This window comes from Pelmatolapia mariae, linkage group LG10_11, assembly GCF_036321145.2.
Source record: "Pelmatolapia mariae isolate MD_Pm_ZW linkage group LG10_11, Pm_UMD_F_2, whole genome shotgun sequence".
Taxonomy (NCBI): Eukaryota; Metazoa; Chordata; class Actinopteri; order Cichliformes; family Cichlidae; genus Pelmatolapia; species Pelmatolapia mariae.
The window spans coordinates 10,950,589-10,970,424 of record NC_086236.1 but is presented as its reverse complement, the minus strand read 5'-3'; the positions used below and the strand labels follow the sequence as shown (position 1 = coordinate 10,970,424).

General features: G+C 40.1%; 1 protein-coding gene and 1 non-coding gene across 2 annotated transcripts; one reads left to right on the top strand and one right to left on the bottom strand.

Annotated features, from left to right (window-relative positions):
- Positions 1–2,369: 2,369 nt before the first annotated feature.
- On the bottom strand, positions 2,370–13,070 carry ppp2cab (protein phosphatase 2 catalytic subunit alpha b). Its single transcript, XM_063485844.1, has 7 exons — positions 12,728–13,070; positions 4,580–4,789; positions 4,285–4,458; positions 4,086–4,175; positions 3,802–3,963; positions 3,329–3,447; positions 2,370–3,169 (listed from the first exon to the last, which is right to left on the bottom strand). The coding sequence occupies exons 1-7, from the start codon at positions 12,827–12,829 to the stop codon at positions 3,097–3,099; spliced, it is 930 nt and encodes a 309-aa protein (XP_063341914.1). The 5' UTR covers positions 12,830–13,070; the 3' UTR covers positions 2,370–3,096.
- A 1,927-nt stretch (positions 13,071–14,997) lies between these two features.
- On the top strand, positions 14,998–15,086 carry trnay-gua (transfer RNA tyrosine (anticodon GUA)). The gene is given in 2 exon segments: positions 14,998–15,034; positions 15,051–15,086. It is a non-coding gene; the product is annotated as a tRNA-Tyr (tRNA).
- Positions 15,087–19,836: the final 4,750 nt, after the last annotated feature.

Sequence of the window (19,836 nt, the reverse complement as noted above, 5' to 3'; positions counted from 1 at the left end):
CTTAAAAATATTCTGCAATTTTGCATAATTTTAAGAAGTTTAAATTTCTTCAGTATTGAACAGCAGAAATTAGGCTTTCTTGTCGGAGGGCATTTAAGTGAAAAAAGAAAAAGAAAAGAAAAAGACAGCGGCCGACAGCGCTTTAAACAACGGTAGACTGGTGGGTAATAAGCGAATGAATAATGCAGAAAACAGATTTGAGACGGGAAACTGTTCTTGAAGTACAGAGAGAGAGAGAGAGAGAGCTGTGCATGAAGTGTGATTTTATCGTGGTGGAAGCAAAACAGCAAAAGTAAGAGGGAATTCATGACGACATTGATCAAATGTGAAGCGTAGTTTGCTGCTTCTTTTGCTGCTGGCTCGGCGAATTTTGGTTGGAGAGACAAAACCTGCAGCTCAGAATCAGCGCAAAAAAGACGGAAACACAGCGCGGACCCGACGCATCAGAATCGCTAAGCTCCGACAGCGTGTCCGTGTTCCGGCCGTGGGGTGAGAAAGCCGAGAAAGACAAAGCTGATTCTGATGCGTCGGATCCGCTCTGTGTTTACGTCTTTGTGTGGAATCCGTTAATGAATTGATATCGCTTTATTCAAGCTACTCACCTCTCTCTTCCACCTGCCTGCACTTTCAACTGGACCACGGCCAATCAGAGAGGTCCCGCCCCTGACTATCTCTGATTGGTTTAGTCCACGATAGGGGCATAATGTGTGTCTGTTGTTGACCACACGGAGAGTTGCAGAGACTTTTTTTTTTTTTGTTACCCGAAAATATTTTTTTTAGTCGCACCACTGAAATATTTGGTCGCATTTGCGACCAAATTGGTCGCACTCTAGAGCCCTGATGGAGCTATATACTAATCAGTTCAGCTATATTGTTATAGTTTGTGTTTAACCCAGTTATTATAACAAAGAAATTTCTCAGCTTTTGAAGCTAAAAGCATGCCTCATCGTTTCGAACACGACAGGAAGGTTAATCATTTCAATGACTTTAATTGTTTATAAATCAGTGCAATACCACAAATTCTGTTATATATTCTAAATTCTATCTTAAATATAAAGATATTTACGAATATAAGATTCACTTGGGATACATTATATTAAATAAGCCTTGTTTCATACAGTAATTTCCAAAATTATATCCCTGCATGTGGTGTTTATCAAACAGCAGCGTTTATTGTAGTATTTAGAGCTACCATTGGATGGCGCTTTTCCCCTATTACGGATCCTCTCAAGCGGTTTCCATGGTGCGTTCAAGTGCTCATTGAAAGTCATCCTTGAATTGATGCCACTTAATTTCAAAATAGTAAGTCATCGCAGCACTTTAGCTGCAGTAGGACACACACACAAAATGCACAGTGGGTGTTGTGACAGCTAAAAACTTTAATTTAAAAATAAAAAGTCAGATACAGTCAAAATTTTAATAAATTGTAATGTATTAGTTCTATAAGCATCCACGTTCATAAAAGATCACTTATCTTTGGGGATATTAATGTTCTTTGAGGTTTCACTTCATAATTTGTGGAGTGGTCTAGGAGCAATCACCTGCTTCAGAATGTGAACAAGACCAGAAAGATGGTGCTTGACTTCAGAAAGGAAGAGGGCAGCTCCACTGCCGGTATTCACCCTGTTAATTTGGTTGAGGAGTGCAGGTACCTGGGCTTCTACATAGACAACATGTTGTATACCAGAATGAGAAGGGCAAGCTTGTTTCCTCAAAAATCAATGCATGCAGCAAAATAATGAAGATTTTCTATCACTGAGATGTAGTGACTGCCGTTCACTGTACTGTGGTCGGCTGGGGGAGCAGCAGCTTTAGAGCTGAGATACCAACTGAGTAAATTAACTGTCTAGCAAGGCTAGCTCTGTGATTAGCAGCAAACTGGACACTTTTGAAGCACTGGTGGAGAGCAAACCATCATGGAGGATCCTGACCACCTTCTCTAACAGACTGTTTCAGCTCTGCTGAGACAAGGACAGCCATCGGAAGTCTTAGCCACATGCTATCACATTCTATAAAACAGTGATATCTGGCCGAGAGGCATCTGCCAGATTTTATTATCGGTTTGCATCATCACTTAAATTGCTCTAACAAAAATAATTCACCAAATATGGGATAAAGTACTTATCATCATAAGTAAAACACTTCTAATTAGCATTCCTAAGAGATAAAAGATAAAAAACAAAACAAAACTGGGTGCTCAAGTTCATACTTGAATATCATCGCTGGGAAAATGCAAAATTGTGGTAAATTTTGGCATCAATGTAAATTGAAATTTAATCCCAGGACAATGCAAGGACAGTGTAATTCAAACCATAACACTGTTTTATATGAGGACAAACAAACAAAAAAAACAACAGCATATTCACATCAAGAAGCCACCTTTGTCTTTATTAATAAAATTGTTCGGTTAATACAGATGCTGTAGCTCAGAGGGAGTCAGTGAGCTGAAGTGGATGAACACTCCATGTAATCTTAAACACCAAGCTGTGTGACTGCAAAAAACAAAACAAAACAAAACCAAAAAATTAAATAAATTTAAAAAAGTTACACACAGGAACAAGAAACCTTGTGTAGAGCTTGGGTTGGGAAGAAAAAAAAAAAAAAGGAAAAAAAGAAACATCTGTAGTGTGAAATCTTTTCCATATTTTGACATATGTTACATTTCTTTCATTTACAAAAGTGCAAACAGATCACGTTCAGATCTACTCAATATAAGCCATGGCGCATGGGACTCAAACAGCCGCATTCAGAGTAGCAAAATTTATGTCTTGGACCTCGGTGCCATCAGTCCAGCTACACAGTAACAGGAAAGGGAATTTAAACATTGCTGTTTTGTTTTTTCCATATAATGGGAAGATTCGCAATACAAGTCCTCGGCAATGGATATTGTTATGATTATGGCACACACTTTTTGGTCCATCCTCAGACACGGACATTGTTTTTTGCTAAATGCTTAAATAGTTGTTTTTTTCGTGTGTGTTGATATACAATGTGTACTGGTGTGCCTCCTGCTCCACCCCAAGTCTCTCACCCTCCCAGTTCATGTTGTCATCAGTTGAAAGTCATACTGTACAAGGGTCAAAGGGCGATCGGAGTTTACAGGAAGTAGTCTGGGGTGCGGCGAGTGACGTGCGGCTCCCCTCTGCGAGGCGCTGGATCAAACTGCAAGCTGGGTAGAAGGAGTAGAAAGAATAAATACGATTTGTTAACCACTATATGTTTTGTATACAATTACAGCTGGGTCCCAAAGCTACCAGAATGCATCGTGCCTTAGACTTTAGGTTTTATTTTAAACCCTGTAAAGGATTTAAGACTTTTCGGTACTTACAAGGAGTATTTTAGGGTGTCGTCTAGTTCCATGATTGCCGCCTGGTTGCCGCAGCGGTAGCAGTAGTTGGGAGCGCTAAATATTGTCACCACGTTCCTCTCGTGGCACCAGTTGTAACCCTGAGGGAGGCAGATGCATTATTCACTGGAAATGTATAATTCAGAATGAACTGCAACTCTAATGCAACTGTAAAACTGAACTCGCCCTTGAACTTTGTATGACTGGTAGATGGTGATATAACCATTTTGTCCCGTTGTTCTCTGTAGCAGCGAGGCTTTCAACTCCATTTTTTTGTTACGGTTAGTGCACTTTTCAAGGTTGGAGGAGCTATTTATCGTAACGGCTCTTTGTTGCAGTTAAATTCATATTAGCGTGCTGACTGCCGGTTGGAATCAAGCTGTCTTTCCTGAGCTTATTCACCCTTAGCAGCAGATGGATTATTTGTATGCACATCAAATGAGCCAGTGACATACCTCCATAACCAGCTGGTGGGCACGGGACACCAATGTGAGGCGGTTGGCGTGGTTGAAAGTCTCCGAAATGTCCTGACCGAATGTGTAGCCGGCTCCTCGCGGAGAGATGCCCCAGCCACCGCGGTCATCCGGGTCCGACCACAGCAGGTCACACATGGGACCCTACAGGAGACAAGGAGGAGGAAACAAATTGGTTTATGGGCTGGATGGACTTAAACAGCCACTCTTTTTAGACCAGTTTAGTTTTCAAATATTATAGATGTATTTAAAAATGTCATTGTTACCTCATGTGGCACTTCCTGTAAACGGTCCAATGCCCTAATGTGATCCAGTGTATCTATGGATGGTGACAGGCCTCCATGAAGGCAGAAGATCTAGAGGGAGAGGAAGGAAAACATGAATGTAATCAACATTTCCTCTGCTAATGATTGATTCTTTCAGAACATTACGCTTACATATGTGAAACCGAGCTTATATTCTTACCTGAGAGTCTACCAAGGCAGTGAGGGGGAGGTAATCGAACAGGTCTGTGAAGTACTTCCAAACGTTGGCGTTACCATATTTCCGTAGGCACTCGTCATAGAAGCCGTACACTTGCGTGATCTGTCTGCTCTCGTGATTCCCTCTGAGGATTGTGATGCGCTCCTGGAAGCGTACCTGAGAGAAAAAAAATTATAGCAGAGAAAAGATCTGAATGTTATTTTTTATTCTCATTCAAATAAATAAATGAATACATTTCAGGTTTAGACAAAGTCAAATGTCAGAACATATCACTTACCTTTAGTGCTACTAGTAAAGTGACGGTTTCTACGGAGTAGTACCCTCTGTCCACGTAATCTCCCATGAACAAGTAGTTTGTGTCTGGAGACTTCCCTCCGATCTTGAACAGCTCCATGAGGTCATGAAACTGGCCGTGCACGTCTCCGCACACAGTCACCGGACATCTCACCTCCTGAACGTTTGACTCCTTTGTCAGGATCTCCTTTGCCTGGTTGGAAAAAAGAAATAATTCAATAAATAAATCTGCCTGGTTCAGGGTTTGGAAAAACAAAAATGATCCCCACTATCGGAACATGCCAAAAATGTACAAGTCTGAAATACCAAAAGGCAGCTGGGACAAACCAACAATGGCCTAAGAACATTTTAAGTTTTATTCATTTAAACCTGCCACTGATTAGTTCCAACACAGAGGAAGTCATGTGATCCGTTAATCACATGCACAATACAATGTAATTTCCAGGGTCATTCTTTGTTCTTTATTTGAGAGCTGAACAATTTCCTGACATCCCCACTCCCCAATTTCCACATCAGCCTCCGGGGAATCCATTAAGATGCTACACAGTGATTATAGCATAAACCGAAACACCACCACCAGAAGCTCTCTATGGATGTAAGCCTCTAAAGTGCGTGCATGTGTGTGCGTGTGTCTTCTATTAGTTTCCTGCAGGTCTGGCTTGCAGTGCTTGGAATTGCAGCTCTGGCTGCACTGCAACATTTCCTAAAAATCAATTAGTGTGACGCTCCACAAGCCAAAAAAACTGATTGGAGACTGGCTGCTGCCACTTCTGGATGGAAAAACGCTTGGTTTGCTCTGATTATTCATTTAAGAGGACTCAACCAAAGCCAAAAGTGCTGTAGCAATGCAACATGACCGCTACAGCTAAAAGTAGATGTGATGAGAAATGTTATTCATAGACATAGTTCAATCGACTCAGAATTCACCGTGAAGCAGTTGAAAACCTGCCGTTGCTGAGCGTGAGTCACTGTGTGGCCTACAGCTAATGCTTCTGGAGGTGGAAAAAATAGGATACTGCTGTCTCATTCAATGCACACAGGAAAAATACACACCAAAAACCTGAAGCTGATGATTTATTTGAACAACCACTTTTTGGAGCCTCTCAGTTCAGAGCAGGGTTTTTTGTTGGTTTTTTTGGAGGGGGTAGAAATGTGTATTTTTTTCCAGCTTAAAAATATACCCCGGCATTCTGTGAATCATTTTCACCAGCCAGCTGCCTGCTTGTTATGCAGTCTTTAGCTGCAGTTGCCAGATTAAAACAAAACAATAGGGGAACACTTTAAACAGCATCAATACTAAATCTGGACACCCACAACAAGGCCTGTTCCTGGAGTCAGTCTAACGTGGCTCTCTTCCAGCCACGAAAGCCTAATGTTTTGTCAGCGACGCAATCTGAGCAGCCGTGCATACTGTCCCCTTTAAACAACAGGGTGAGAGAGAGAATCGACAGAGTCAGAGTGCTATAGCTGCCCTGTTAGCAGCAGATGGGACAAACTCAGAGTTAAAAGGACAGAGCTGCATCGCCGCACAATGCTGACCTATATAAAGCACGCCCCTCCACGTGCCCATACTGCCATGAGGCAGGAGGCTTTTCAGTGACTGGGCTTAGCTTGGCAGGCTGACCGCTGTTTCTGCCTTTAAAGCAATTGAGCTGCTAAGCCCAAGAGAATATTCTCGATGTCTGCATTAAAGTCAAACAGTGGTACGTTTTCATCCCAATCTCACGCCAACCCCTATTAGTGGCGTGAGGGGAAATAAACAAGCACGAGCTGGTAAAGTAAGCAAACAAACACGCACTTTAAGTAGGCCAGGTCAGGCTGTCTGGGATCCTCTTTACTTTTCACTGCTCTGCACTCAACTTTTTCATTTCCTTTGCTCACAGTTTCAGTTAATTAAGCACAACATGCAATTAAAATGCTGTATAACTGGAGTAGAGCTAAAAAGACTAAATAAGTCTCGCAAAACACGCAGCTATGACAGGAATCTAAACTGTTTTTTGTTATTGAGCACAATGACTACTATTCACTTTCCAAATAAGGCAGATGGGAAATATAAATTATAAATAAATAAAATGTGTTATTTCCTCAGCCTTGAAGATTATCCAACATGTCTGAGGAACTCCCCAGTTCCTCCTCCAGCTAAAATAGTTTCCAAAAAAAACCCTCAACCGCATACAGATAAAATAAATTAGACTTACTACTATAATTTTTTTTACTCAGAAGCAACCAAAACAAGTATTTCAATGAGTCAAACGCTACACAAAAGATAGAGGCACAATTAAATATGAGCAAATAAAGTTCAACAAAACAAATGAACTGTTTCCCGCAAAGAGACAGCATTTGACGACCTCCTCTGTACGCTTCATGACGAGTTTTGACACCTCATTATTTCTCAATAAAGATGTGGTTTGATAACCTTTAGAAGAGTTTCTGGGGTTTTCCAACAGTAGCTGCATAGGCAGAGATGCAAACCCAGTCATTTTGTTCTATAACCAGGCCTCAAATATGTCAGGCACAGCTCAGTTAAGAAAAGAGCTACGAGGACTGTTATCCACCGACACATCAAGGTTTTCCACTGAGTACGTACACTATAATGATGAAATCACAAAAAGATATGTGAGCCTTTGGCTTCGTATTTGTGACCGACCCACGAGCGTCTGCGTTCATCCATTTATCATTTGAACACTCTTAATAAGTTTTTGGGTGTAACATTTGATCTTCGGCTCTGTAACCTTACACTGAAGTCGATGTGTAATGTGTTCAGTGACATATCAGGTGTCACCTCTGTGTCCCAAATTGGGTAAACTGATAACTTGATTAACGTAATGTGCTTTCTCTTTATAGCTTTATGCACAAAAAAGGGGTGGGGTGTCTGTCAATATCCTTCACAAAATGTCACTTTTATCACCTGGGATTAACTTCCGATTAAATATTACATAAACTGGAGAAGGTAAATCAATACAATGTGACCTGATGTTAGGACTTTTCACTTCTCGCAATTTGAGATCGGATTTAGTGAAATCCACAAAACACAGTGTGTGAGGCAACTGTTTATCCACGAGATGTCCAGTAACAGTATGTACTCTGGAAACCAGACAAGCTGTGATTGTGAAAAAGGATGACGACACTGATTACTCAAGCACCTCGTCCAAAGTACAGACCACACCTGCCACGGAGAGCAAACTCTGCCCAGATTACGACTGCACTCAAGGCAAAGGACGGCCTGCGTTCAACAAAGTGCTTAGTAAAGAGCCCCGACATGAAGTCAGCAGTTTTTGTCAGCTAAATCAGCCCATCAGTGTGGAAGAAGCAGCCGAAGGCTCACCTGCAGACAGCTTCAGGTGAAATAAGTCTGACAGCTCTGCAAGACTGTAACCACAAGCAATGACCTCACTCCTGATTGATGGTAGCTGAATGTTATGCATACTGCCAACCTCACCGAGTGAAACCACTGTAAAAAACAATTAACACGAGCAGCAGACAAATGGTGGCAGGTTATGTCTGATTTCATCAGCATTTCTGCTATGACAGTATGAATTTTGATGACATGTATTTCACAACTCATTTTGCCTTGGATGCACTCACAAAGATCACTGAGCAAACATCCATTTCTGATGGTTTTTTTAATGAGTCAATCAGAGATACACAGTGACCTCAGTTGCCAAAGAAAGCTTTATTTGCTCTGCTGACTGGCTTCACCGGTGACTTCAACAAAGATACAAAAAAAAGGTCAAGCAGATGACATCAGTTCTAACAAGTGGGTCAACTGCAGCAATGCGACCAAATTACTGCATCACTGTGGCACACTTTAGAGGTCTCTACGCACCTGCGTCATTGCATTTCTTATCTACCCTTAAAGATGGTTCACCCAACGCAAGATTCAAGATGAAGTAGACCAAGTTAACATGTTTCGAAAGATAAGAGAATGACTGTGGCTGACTACAGCCAAAATACCAAAAACACACGCTATACAAATATGGCTTAAATGAAGTAGAAACAAAGTAGCACAAAAAGATGAAGGAGAACAATTAAATAGAATAGAAAAAAAGAGGCCAATCCAAAAAAATATAAATCTACATATAATACAATAAGGAGCTTACAATATTACACACAGAAACCATCTCTGGATGATTATGTAACCCTTCAATAGGTTTATTTTTGGCCAAAGGAAAAAGCAGAAGGTCACAAAAAGGTTAACTCTCCCCTTCTGTGACACATTATTCATTTAATCACATTTCTCTGCATAATTGACAGCAACATCAAACCAGTATCCAGTAAGCAGACCCCAGTCTGCAGTCATCTAATTCAAACCTGGCTCAGTGCTAAATTTTCAAACCAATGACCTTCTGTGAAACAAACAACTTTTGCAAAAACATCCAGACTCTTAAGAGTGAGGAGCCTACAATAATGCAAACTGGGGAAAAAATTAAAATCGGAATTAATCACGTTAAACAGGGGAACACTTCAAAGCATTCCCTCTCAGCACACTGACACCAGGCTGAGGCTCTGGTATGACCGGCCTTCTTGTGAGACAACTGGAAGGACAGATTACACAGCACATCTCATTCCTCCGCACCCACACGCATCCCCAAAACAGACACGGCCTCTATCTGAGTCACAATGAACAGTGTTATCCTGAGTCACACACTCTGATCCCCTTAGCAACAAAGGCTTTCACAGTGTTAGTGATGCAACTCACAATCAATCATATCCTCGGCTATTTTTAAAATCCGGGAGGATGTTGTGTGGGAGCGTTCTGCTGAATGTATAAACAACATTCACTGGGTGGGAGGGGTGGATGGACAGATACAAGTAGATATCTGTATCCTCCCCCCCCCCGGCTGCTTTAATGGCATCTTTGCTCCATTAGGAAGGAAACAGGAAAGAGGAACGCTGCATCATTTGTGTAGCTCTTCCATCTACAGCACATGTGCTGTAAGGCGGGGCTGATATATCACTCAATTATTAGCTGTTTGCTGATATACCAATATCAGTATTTATTACAGCTGATATATAGAGATTTAAAAAGTAAAGAGGGGGCAGGAGAAACACCCTTCAACCATGTTCTAAGTGTTGATGTGGCAGCCTGCGACTCCCCTGTCAGCAACACGCGCTTGGAATGCCACAAACATGACAGCTGGCTGAGTCTGGCGGAGAGTATACGGGCAATTTATGACTTATTATGACAAGTAAACAAACTGAATTATCATAATATCTCAGTAAGGATTTATTTAAAGGAAAATCTACAGTTACAGTTGGAGAAATCATTTTTTTGTGTCTGTAAAGAAAAGACTGGCTGAGATATCACATTTTAAATCCCTGAATATTGCCATCACTCTTAAAAATCCTATATCAGTCGGGATCTAATGTGCTGTGCCAGTATAGCTGTCTTAACAAGTGTTCGCAAGATCCATCTGTCTTTGAGATAGTTCAACATACAGAAAAAGCTGAAAAACTATGTGTTAAATCAAAGAGGCTAGTATAAACAATCCCTGTGTGTTTTCCAACTAACTCCATTAATAAAAAGGTCAATTTATATGCTCAGCTAAGCACTGACCACCACCACCACCACCTTCCCTCTAAGCCCTATGGAAATGATCCAGTCCCTTTTTGGGATCCTGATACACAGTGTAATGAGCATTTAAAAACTACTGGGACTCAAATGGAAACAAATGTTGGGATTAACGTTCCACTTGGGAATACCAGACCTTTAAACTTCAGCACACAGAACTCCAAACATGGTAGAGGGCCCAGTCTTTGTATCCTTTTAAAAGTCAAGGGGAGGGGGGGGGCAGAGCTGCAGCATAAAAAGAAAAACAGACTCTGAAGACTGTCCAAAAATAAAAGAAAAAAAGAAAAGAAAAAGCCTCTTCTGTCAGCATAAAGCCTGACAGCAAATTTATAATAGTCACTATATACGCTGTCAAGTTATGGTGTCAGTCACTTGACTTCTGACACATAAATCTAACAATCAGAGGACAGGGTGTCAATTCTCCAGCAGGGGGAAGCCTAAAAATGGACCATGACCCAAGGCAGCAACAATATATAGAACGCTTTGGGCAAGAGAGCTTTCTAGAAAACAGAAATCCTAGACAGATCAAGATCAGGATTAACAAACACAAAAAACAAATCCAAAAACCAAACAAAAAGAGTATTAATTAAAACAGTCTGAGGAGAGAAAAGTGGTAAAATGTTTAAGAGTAAATGCTCCTTTAACAACCAGACATCCAGAGCCGGAAATCAGCACAGAGCAGAGAGATTGGGGTTAAGCTCAGCTCAGACCACAAAATCAAATGGCCAGTTATCAACCAAAGCAGAAGCATATGGGCATAACGACACTCAAAACAAGTTAATTAAGGTTAGTTTAAAAAAAAATTATAATAGTAAAGAAAGGAACCACCTTACACCAGCTTAAAGGTCAACTTCACACTGTGATGATAACATCAAAGGTCAGCGTCTGAGGGAAATTACCATTAAATCACTTTTCAGCTATTTTTAACTAATTCTATGTTTCCAAAGCTGAATGATGAAACGCAGTGATGCAAAAAATAGAGCAAAGGACTAAGGAACTCAAATTGAAAATTACAATTCCGGCCACACATCACTTTCATCCATTAGGTCATGTTTAAGTTTGAAAACTGCCCACATTATTGCCTCGAACAAGTCATCCTCTCCATTTATAGACATGAGTAAACAGAAGGTAGATAATGGACTCAGTTTCCTGACTACCTGTGAGAGCTGCTGGGGGGGGGGGGGGGGGGGGAAGCACCACACACACAATCAGCTGGCAGTTTATTAGGCACATCTAATTAAAAACTAACAAGATTATGACTTTGACGGCACGATGTTTGTGGACATTGTCTTGATTGAAACTTGCAGTGTTTTAGGAGTTGCTGAATTGTCCCAAATTACGGGAGGTGTTTCTCTCATTTAGACTACGCTCATTCAGGGTGTTTCTTGGCTCAAAATGAAAGGATTTTTATTGTCATTCCAACATTTGATGTGAAACAAAGTTTTGCACTCAGCGAACAGGAATGAGAACACCGCATACAGAAACAAGGAACAGGAAAGACATTTGCAGTGTAATTTAGCATAAATAAGAAGTGGTGGACAGTGCAGAGCCCAGAGGTTTCTCATGTTTGTTATCTTTAGCTGGGAGCAGCAGAGACTATAGAGCACATTTAGGGCACCGATGGGGCTTTGGCTACATAAACAATCATTATTCATCCACATATAGTTAAGGTAAACAGACTTTGTTACCTTAATTAACAAGTCTGAGCAATTTGCTATTTTTTGGGGGTTCACTGGATAACCAAAAATGTATTTTAAGCTCGACTAAACTAAGCCCCACTTTGAAATAACTTGTTATAATTATACCCCTGGTTATTTTCCTTTAATGGAGGGCCAAATGTCTTAAGTAGGTGCCAACTTTCTTTCTTTTTTTAAATTGCAGGAAAGAAAAACCTCCTCGTTGATATAAATTGACTGGCTGGATTTATTGCTGGATTGATTGCCTTGATCATCATACCCTGTGCCAAGAGCTATACAGTAAGCTTTTCCTCACATTTTTATTGCTCGAAGTGGCTGCACCTAAACTGGATACAATCAACCTTAATAGGCTAAATAAAAGGGCCCCAAAAGCCTGACTTTCTCACAAGAAATCAACTTTATCTCTTTCCAATTTGATGCCAGCTGGCCACATTTTTCCTTTACTGTTTTCTAACAGCTTCCATACATAAATACAAAGGGAAAAAATGAGGCAGAGCACTTCCACTCACACAGTAGCACGGCTAAAAGAGACGCTGCAGTCACTGTCAATGTGAATGAGCAGGGCTGTAAATGTGGTATGTGACTTGAATTCAAAGCTTGTGGGTCATCCTGCCTGCCCGGTAAAGCACCAAGAAGCCCGAAAACTACCACATGTAATTTCTTATTTAGCGACATATCACGGTGTAAAGCTGTTTAAACAGAACAGAAGTCTGGGGCAACTCGTAATGATTGTCAAATCCATGCACAACGCAGTGAAATGTACACTATAGACGCCATTTTAAGAATGTCTGGAAGGCGGCGGTGAGGAGGGAGAAGACGTTAGCAATAAGTTAAGGGAGGGAATTAAAAAATAAAATCTTACCTTTTCACATAGTGTTTTTACTTGTCCCTCGGACAGCTGCTTGCATTCATTGAGCTGCTCGATCCACTGATCCAGTTCTTTCGTAAACGCCTTTTCGTCCATTTCTGTGTGTTTTCGGGTTTGCTGCAGTTTGTCACGTTAGCTAATTCGGGTTAGGAGACGACTCTCCCAGAGGTTACCGTCTCTCGAGGGCTTACAAAACGGCCACAGCAGAAGCTAATCACTCTCTTACTAACAAGCGCATGTATCGCTAACTGCCAGATCACCGTGATGATTTGACTGAATTGAAACTGGGAGAGGGAGGGAGAGGTGACAGTTAAGGATCCACCCTTGTCGAACCGCTGGCGAGCAAATAACAAACTTCCGGTTGCGCTTCGAAATAAAAGCTTCTCGGCGGACAAGTTCTGAAATACACCCTTACCTAAAAGAAAAAAAATAATAATAACAACTTGCTAGGCTTAAACATAACAACAATGCAACTAGAAAAAAAAACTAGCATCTGGCAAATAATCGAAAAAAATAAGAGTTTTTAATTGACCACCTTTTACATCCCGCATCCTCAGGACCGAGCCCCCGCATCCTCAGGACCTTCTATCGCTGTGCCATTGAGAGCATCCTCACTGGATGCATCACCACCTGGTACGGCAACAGCACCGCTCACAACCGCAAAGCTCTCCAGAGAGTAGTGCGGTGTGCTGAACGGATAATTGGAGGTGAGCTTCCCTCCCTCCAAGACATCTACAGGAAGCGGTGCCTGAGGAGAGCGGGGAGGATCATCAAGGACTCCAGTCACCCCAGCCATAAACTGTTCAGACTACTTCCATCAGGAAGGAGGTTCTGCAGCATCCGGTCCCGTACCAGCAGACTGAGAGACAGCTTTTTCCATCAGGCCATCAGACTGCTGAACACTTCATAGACACCTCACCCTCACTACTGGAACTTCAACATTATGCACTCCATACTGTATATAAATACCACTGTTTTGCACATACCAACCTCTGTATATTTTATATATCTTATTTTATTGTTTACTTTATTTCATTTGTAAAACATGTATAAAACATGTATATACATACTATATACACACTCAAACACACACACGTAGAAAAACATATTTAGTATACACATTCAGTAATGTATATACCTTTACATATTGTACATATATTTATTACTTTTTAGATTAGCCATTTTTATATTTTGCTTGTTTTACATTATTGTATTTTGCACAACTCTGTTGCTTGTGAAGCTCGCACACAAGAATTTCACTCACATGTACTGTACCAGTGTACCTGCACATGTGATGTGACAATAAAAGTGATTTGATTTGATTTGATTTGACAACTTTTCTACGTATGTAAATTTTAATTTTATGTAAACAGCTCAAGTAAACATGGTCTGAATAAATTTCTGCCACACTCTATCCCAGAATATGGTCTATTATGGTAGATGTTTGAGGATATATTATTTTTATGATGATGATGATGATGATGATTGTTATTATTATATGAAGATTGCGTCAGACTAGGGTATTGTTGAAAAATCTAATAATTTCCGGTCTAACGCTATGTGGTCTACCTTTACTAAAAACAGAGCGCCGCCCGACACAAATAGCAACCAGAGACCTATGAAGGCTACTCACTGATTGGTTCGCTGAGCTGCTTCCTATGCAGTTTCATTGGCTCGCTGTTCATTGGGGAGGTTACTAACACAAACCAAAGAGAATACGTCATGGCTCTGTGAAAGCATGCCGTGCATTTCGCGGTGTGGCTATGATGTCACTGTTTTACCTCCTTGTTGTCAAGGCCAAAAATGTAAACAAAACAAAAGACAGCGTTGCCTTTTAACCACGCTTTCTTTAACAGGCTTACCTTCCACATTGTATTCATTCCTCTCAGTTTTCGGTTATAAATAAAGGTCGCTAGACCCATTTAAAGGAGTTTATTGTTTGTGTACGGTATCAGCAAAACTGCCAAGTGATCTCACTCAGACTCAGTCCTAAAGCCAGTGACTTTCTAACAAAAACAACGATTAAAGATTCATTGATAATACATTTGTGCGTCACACATGTGCACTCATGCTTCATCACTGTAATAAACATAATCAGAGTTAATCTTTCACAAAAAGTTCTCTCTTCACAGAAACACCAAGTTCACCTTTAAATAACACTATATTTCCAAACCATATTTACCTATATTGAATCGTTTAGGAGGCACTTGATAAAAACTACAGTTCCCAGGTGAATTTCTAAATTGCCTATATTCCGGCAAGTCCCTTCGATAGCTCAGTTGGTAGAGCGGAGGACTGTAGGTATATGATAACAGGAATCCTTAGGTCGCTGGTTCAACTCCGGCTCGAAGGAGGTTTTTGGGTGCTTTGAGTACTCCGGGAGAATAGAAAAGCGCTAAATAAGGATCAGTCCATTTATTATATGTGAATTAATCAGCACGGTCAAGCCCCTTCTGTTCTTTGAAATTATGTAAAAGGACTCAGTGATTGATGGTGAGAGCAACAGTTCAAGAAATATTTCGAATTAGAAAAATAGGGGGGGCGGGAATAAGCTTTAATTGGGAACACTGATCATCCCATACCAAGCAGTTTGTTAGAATGTGGCAACAACCTTTTTGGGATAAATTTGCTGACACTTTCAGCAATGACCCTGCAGTCGATTCACAAGAACCTTCTTTATATGTATGGGAAATGTATATCAAACTATATTCTTTAAAAAGTTACTACACACTGTACGTTTCTGACTGTGGCTTTAACAGTTTCAATTCAGCATACAACGTGTTGTTCTTCTTTAACTCTAAATATAGACCTATTATATCATACTGTTATGTGAAGTCCAAAGCAGGTCTTCTCTTGTATTGTGCAAAAACATAAAAGAATGGAGACTTTACTAAGCCAGGTCCCAGTTAATCCCAGACTCAATTAAACTGGTAACATAATAAATCATATTTATTTTAGCTGGGGGCTCTGTGTGGTGCAGGGATCCCACATCTTTTCCAATCACCCAGAACAATATTTGTCAGTTTGTCTTTATTTTATTTTGTCTTTATATATATATGGAGTTTATACTGGAGTTTGATGATTTCATTTATTAAAGAAAAAAAGCTATCCAAAACCTACTTGGCACTGTGTAAAAAAGTAATTGCCCCCTAAATCTAATAACTGGTTGTGCCACCTTTGGCAGTAAGAACTCCAAACAAGTGTTTTCGATAATTGATACTTTCAGTTTGTCTCTTCACTCTTTCACTTTGTCTCTACGGTGTTTCACTTTGTCTCTTGACTCTTTCAGTTTGTCTCTTCACTCTTTCACTTTGTCTTTTCACTCTTTCACTGTGTCTCTTGACTCTTTCACTTTGTCTCTTGACTCTTTCACTTTGTCTCTTTGCTCTTTTACTTTGTGGTGGAAGAACTTTGACCCTCTCTTCTTTGTGAAATTATTTTAATTCAGTCACATTGGAGATTTTCCCAGCATGAATGATCTGTTTAAGAAAGTATCAAAGTATCTCAGTTGGATTAAATTCGGGGCTTTGAATGGGCCAAACCCTCATTTTGTTTTGTTTTTTTGTTTTTTGTTTGGTTTATTTCACAGTTGGACTTAGGTGGTGTGTTTTGGATTATTGTTCTGCTGCAAAACCCAAGTGTTCTTGAGCTTCAGAACAGGAACTGATAGCCAGATATTTTCCATCAGGATTTTCTGTTAGACAGCAGAATTCATGGTTCAATCAATTACAGCAAGTTGTCCTGGTCCCGAATCAGCAAAACAGCCCCAGACCATCACACTACACCACCATGTTTGACTGTTGGTATGATCTTTCTATGAAATGTTGTGTTAGTTTTACACCAGTTTCAACAGGATTCAAACCTTCCACAAAGTTCAACTTTTCATCATCAGTCCACAAGACATTTGGACTCCAAAAGTCTTGGGGATCATTAAGATTTGTTGTTTGTTTTGACAAATGTAAGATGAGCCTTTGTGGGGGGTTTACTCCTGGGATGGTTCATCACTGTTCCAGGTTTTCTCCATTGGTTTTGTAACCGTTTTCAGACTGATAAATGTCAATGACTTTGTTTCTAAGTTGTTTCTTGAGATTGTGATATGATGTGTTGCTTTTTGAGATCTTTTAGCCTATTTCACTTCGTCAGACAGGTTCTATTTAAGTGATTCTTGAGTCAACATGTCTGGCAGCAACCAGGCTTACGTATCACTAATGAAATTGACATCAGCTTTTCAAAAACTGTGGTTAATCACAACTAATTCATGATTTAACAATGGATAGCTTTTCTCCATAATAAATGTAATCATCGCTTAAATGCTGAATGTTGTTTTCTTTCTCTAAGATTAAAATTTGTTTGATGATCTGAAAATAATAAATGTTTGACAAATATATAAAAAAGCAAAAAAAAAAAAAAAACACAAACAAATGCTTTTTCTTCTGCTTATCTATGGGTCACGTGTACCAGAGCCTTTCCAAACACCAGGGTACACCCTGGAGGGGCTGCCACAGAGAACCCTTATAATCACATCTGTGGCCAATTTAAAACCACCAACTGACCCTGGAAGCATGTCTTTGGACTGTCGGGGGCAGCTCAGCTGGCCAGTGGATACAAATCCAGGTGTCTTGTGCTAACCATCAAAATGATCCCTTTCCATTTTTGACCTACAGTAGCTGTCTGTTTTGATACTAAAACTGTTGCCTTAAAGGATTTTCAGGTCATTTACAATTCTGCCTTCAAATTACCACAAGCTCAAGGCAAGCAAGTGCAGTTTTATTGCTATTCCATTATTTATTACATCTGTTGTATTGCTGCTCTGACTGTAGCTTCTCTGTCATGACTTAACTGTATAGTCTCGAACAGAGGCATGAGACTTGTGCCAGAGACTTGTCAAGACTGTTGTGAGCAGAGGCTGACAGAGGTCATAGGGGTTACGTCTAAAAGAATAACCATATACCATCCAGGAAAGCCAGTACATGTCAGTCTTGATGTAGCTCTAGATTTTCAGCAGACTTATGAAAGCTTGACACAAGCATATCCAGGCCCATTCAAAGGCAAATGCAGCCTTTACCACAAACAGAGACCACACATGAAACAATAACAGAGATCAAAGGCTGTATCTGCTCTTCCAACACACTGGCACATGTTCAAGTATGTCACGGCAATTAACAATTATCATATCTTAAATCGGGAAGCTTTGCTGCTGTCGCACAACCATCAATTACTTTTTGAAGGAAAAACTACTTCTCAATTTTCTGAGTGCTCTTATAACAATCAGACATGACATCAAGAAACTAAATATCTTCAGACAGTGTATATTAATCATTGGCATTGCAGCGATTCCAGCAATGATCTTAATTCTTAATGTTCAGCATCAGTGAGGGGAATGTTATCTCCCTGAAATTGAAATGCCATGAAATCACCATCTATTATTGTTAAGCTCTATTTGAGAGAAAGAAATGCACCAATACATCTATTTTCCTCATACAACAATCACACAGTCCTACAGAGGATGTCTCTGTGCTGCAATGACGCATCTGTCCCACTGGGTTTTTTTATTATTATTATTAAAAAGCAGATTAAAATGTCCCTGGCAGTTTTTCCCCCCTCTCTGTTTTTCCTGTTTGAGCCTCTCCTGCAACAGCAATTCATGTAATCAAGCAAATTTTCGAGAGCGCACTCCTCATAATTAGAAATTTCTGTTTGCAAGGTCACGATGGAAACAAGCAGTCATCTTCTGCTTTACACAGAAAGGACACAAAAGCATCGGCTGCATCCTTGAAGTAAAATCTAACCAGTATCTCCCTCTGGATCACTCTAATCAGCGAGGGGATTGAATTTCAGATCCTTCCTTTGATGAGCCGCTCCTCTTCTCATGTTTGCGTAAACATAGTGGATCATGATACAGTTTTCCACATTATTTTCCACTTGACTCATGATAAGCTTACAGTTCATCAAGTTTCAAGTCTCTTAAACGGTGACCCTGTAGTCTATTTTAGATCACGATAAGCATTCTCTGGATCGTTGTTTTCCACATTAACATTTCATCGATCACTTTGTGAAAAGCTCATCCAGGCTGCCTGATTGTTGTGGCCCTGGCTTTCCCAGCCAGTGGAGTGGGCAGCCATCCAAGCAGGCACACCATGATGATTTTCCCGTCTACCGTAAACACTCTGCCTGCATTTAGCTGATCTCCTTAGTTGGTTTTCAGTTAAAATCCTGTCCCTAATAAGAAAGATGAAGATTCTTCAGTGTCCCTTTGAAAAGAGGGCACTGCGTCTTTTGGGGTTCTACCCTATCCAGATCTACTACATGTATGCCTCCTTTGAACTTTATGTTTCCAGATGACATTGTGATCTGGAGTGAGAGTAGGTAGCAGGAGGCGGTATGTGGTGGATAAAAGAGATTGAAAGTCAGCAGAAGCAAGACAACATTATTTTGAAGAGGCGGAAAAGAAGGGACCAAGAACGCATCAAGTGGGGCCACAGGAAATCCGAATGTTTACTCAGAACTATTTAATACGTGTAGATAAGTGGTGATAAACCATAATTTCAAGCTCATATGCAGCGTTGTGTTCTTTCACAGATTTATAATGTGAAATGGTGAGGTGCATAAGAATTTAAACAATCTTATGATGGAGAGTTGTAAAGTGTTGCAAAGTAGGAAAAAAGTATTTAGACATTTTACTTGAGTACAAGTTATAATCCTACTTAAGTAGCTTACCATGCCACAGGTTGTATATTCAAATGTATTTAAAGTACCTAAAGTAAAAGAATTCATGTGTAATGGCACTTGGAGATTATTGGAACATAAGCAATGAATCATTGATATGTATATCTCTTTAATGTTACAGCTGTTGATGGTTTTAATTACTTATATGTTGCTCAGTAGCTTGACATGATAATAATGTTATTATTAAAATAATAAAGCTTTAAAAATAAATAGTATGGATTATGAAGTGCAATAATTCAGTATTCAGAATATACTGGACTAAAATGAAAACTATAATCTATTATATAAATTATATTCCTACTGGTCCTAACCATGGTCTCATCCAATGATGGTGGGGATTGTCGGTTTTAACTTGGCTGTGTTGGGGTGGCACTAGT

What these genes read in the sequence shown, in the direction of transcription:
- ppp2cab (XM_063485844.1), bottom strand. Translation starts at nt 12,829, where the DNA reads ATGGACGAAAAGGCGTTTACGAAAGAACTGGATCAGTGGATCGAGCAG. An exon ending in TAAAAACACTATGTGAAAAG is followed by an intron (nt 4,790 to 12,727) that starts GTAAGATTTTAT and finishes TTTTCCAACCAG; the next exon opens with GCAAAGGAGATCCTGACAAA. An exon ending in TACAGGAAGTGCCACATGAG is followed by an intron (nt 3,964 to 4,085) that starts GTAACAATGACA and finishes TGTCTCCTGTAG; the next exon opens with GGTCCCATGTGTGACCTGCT.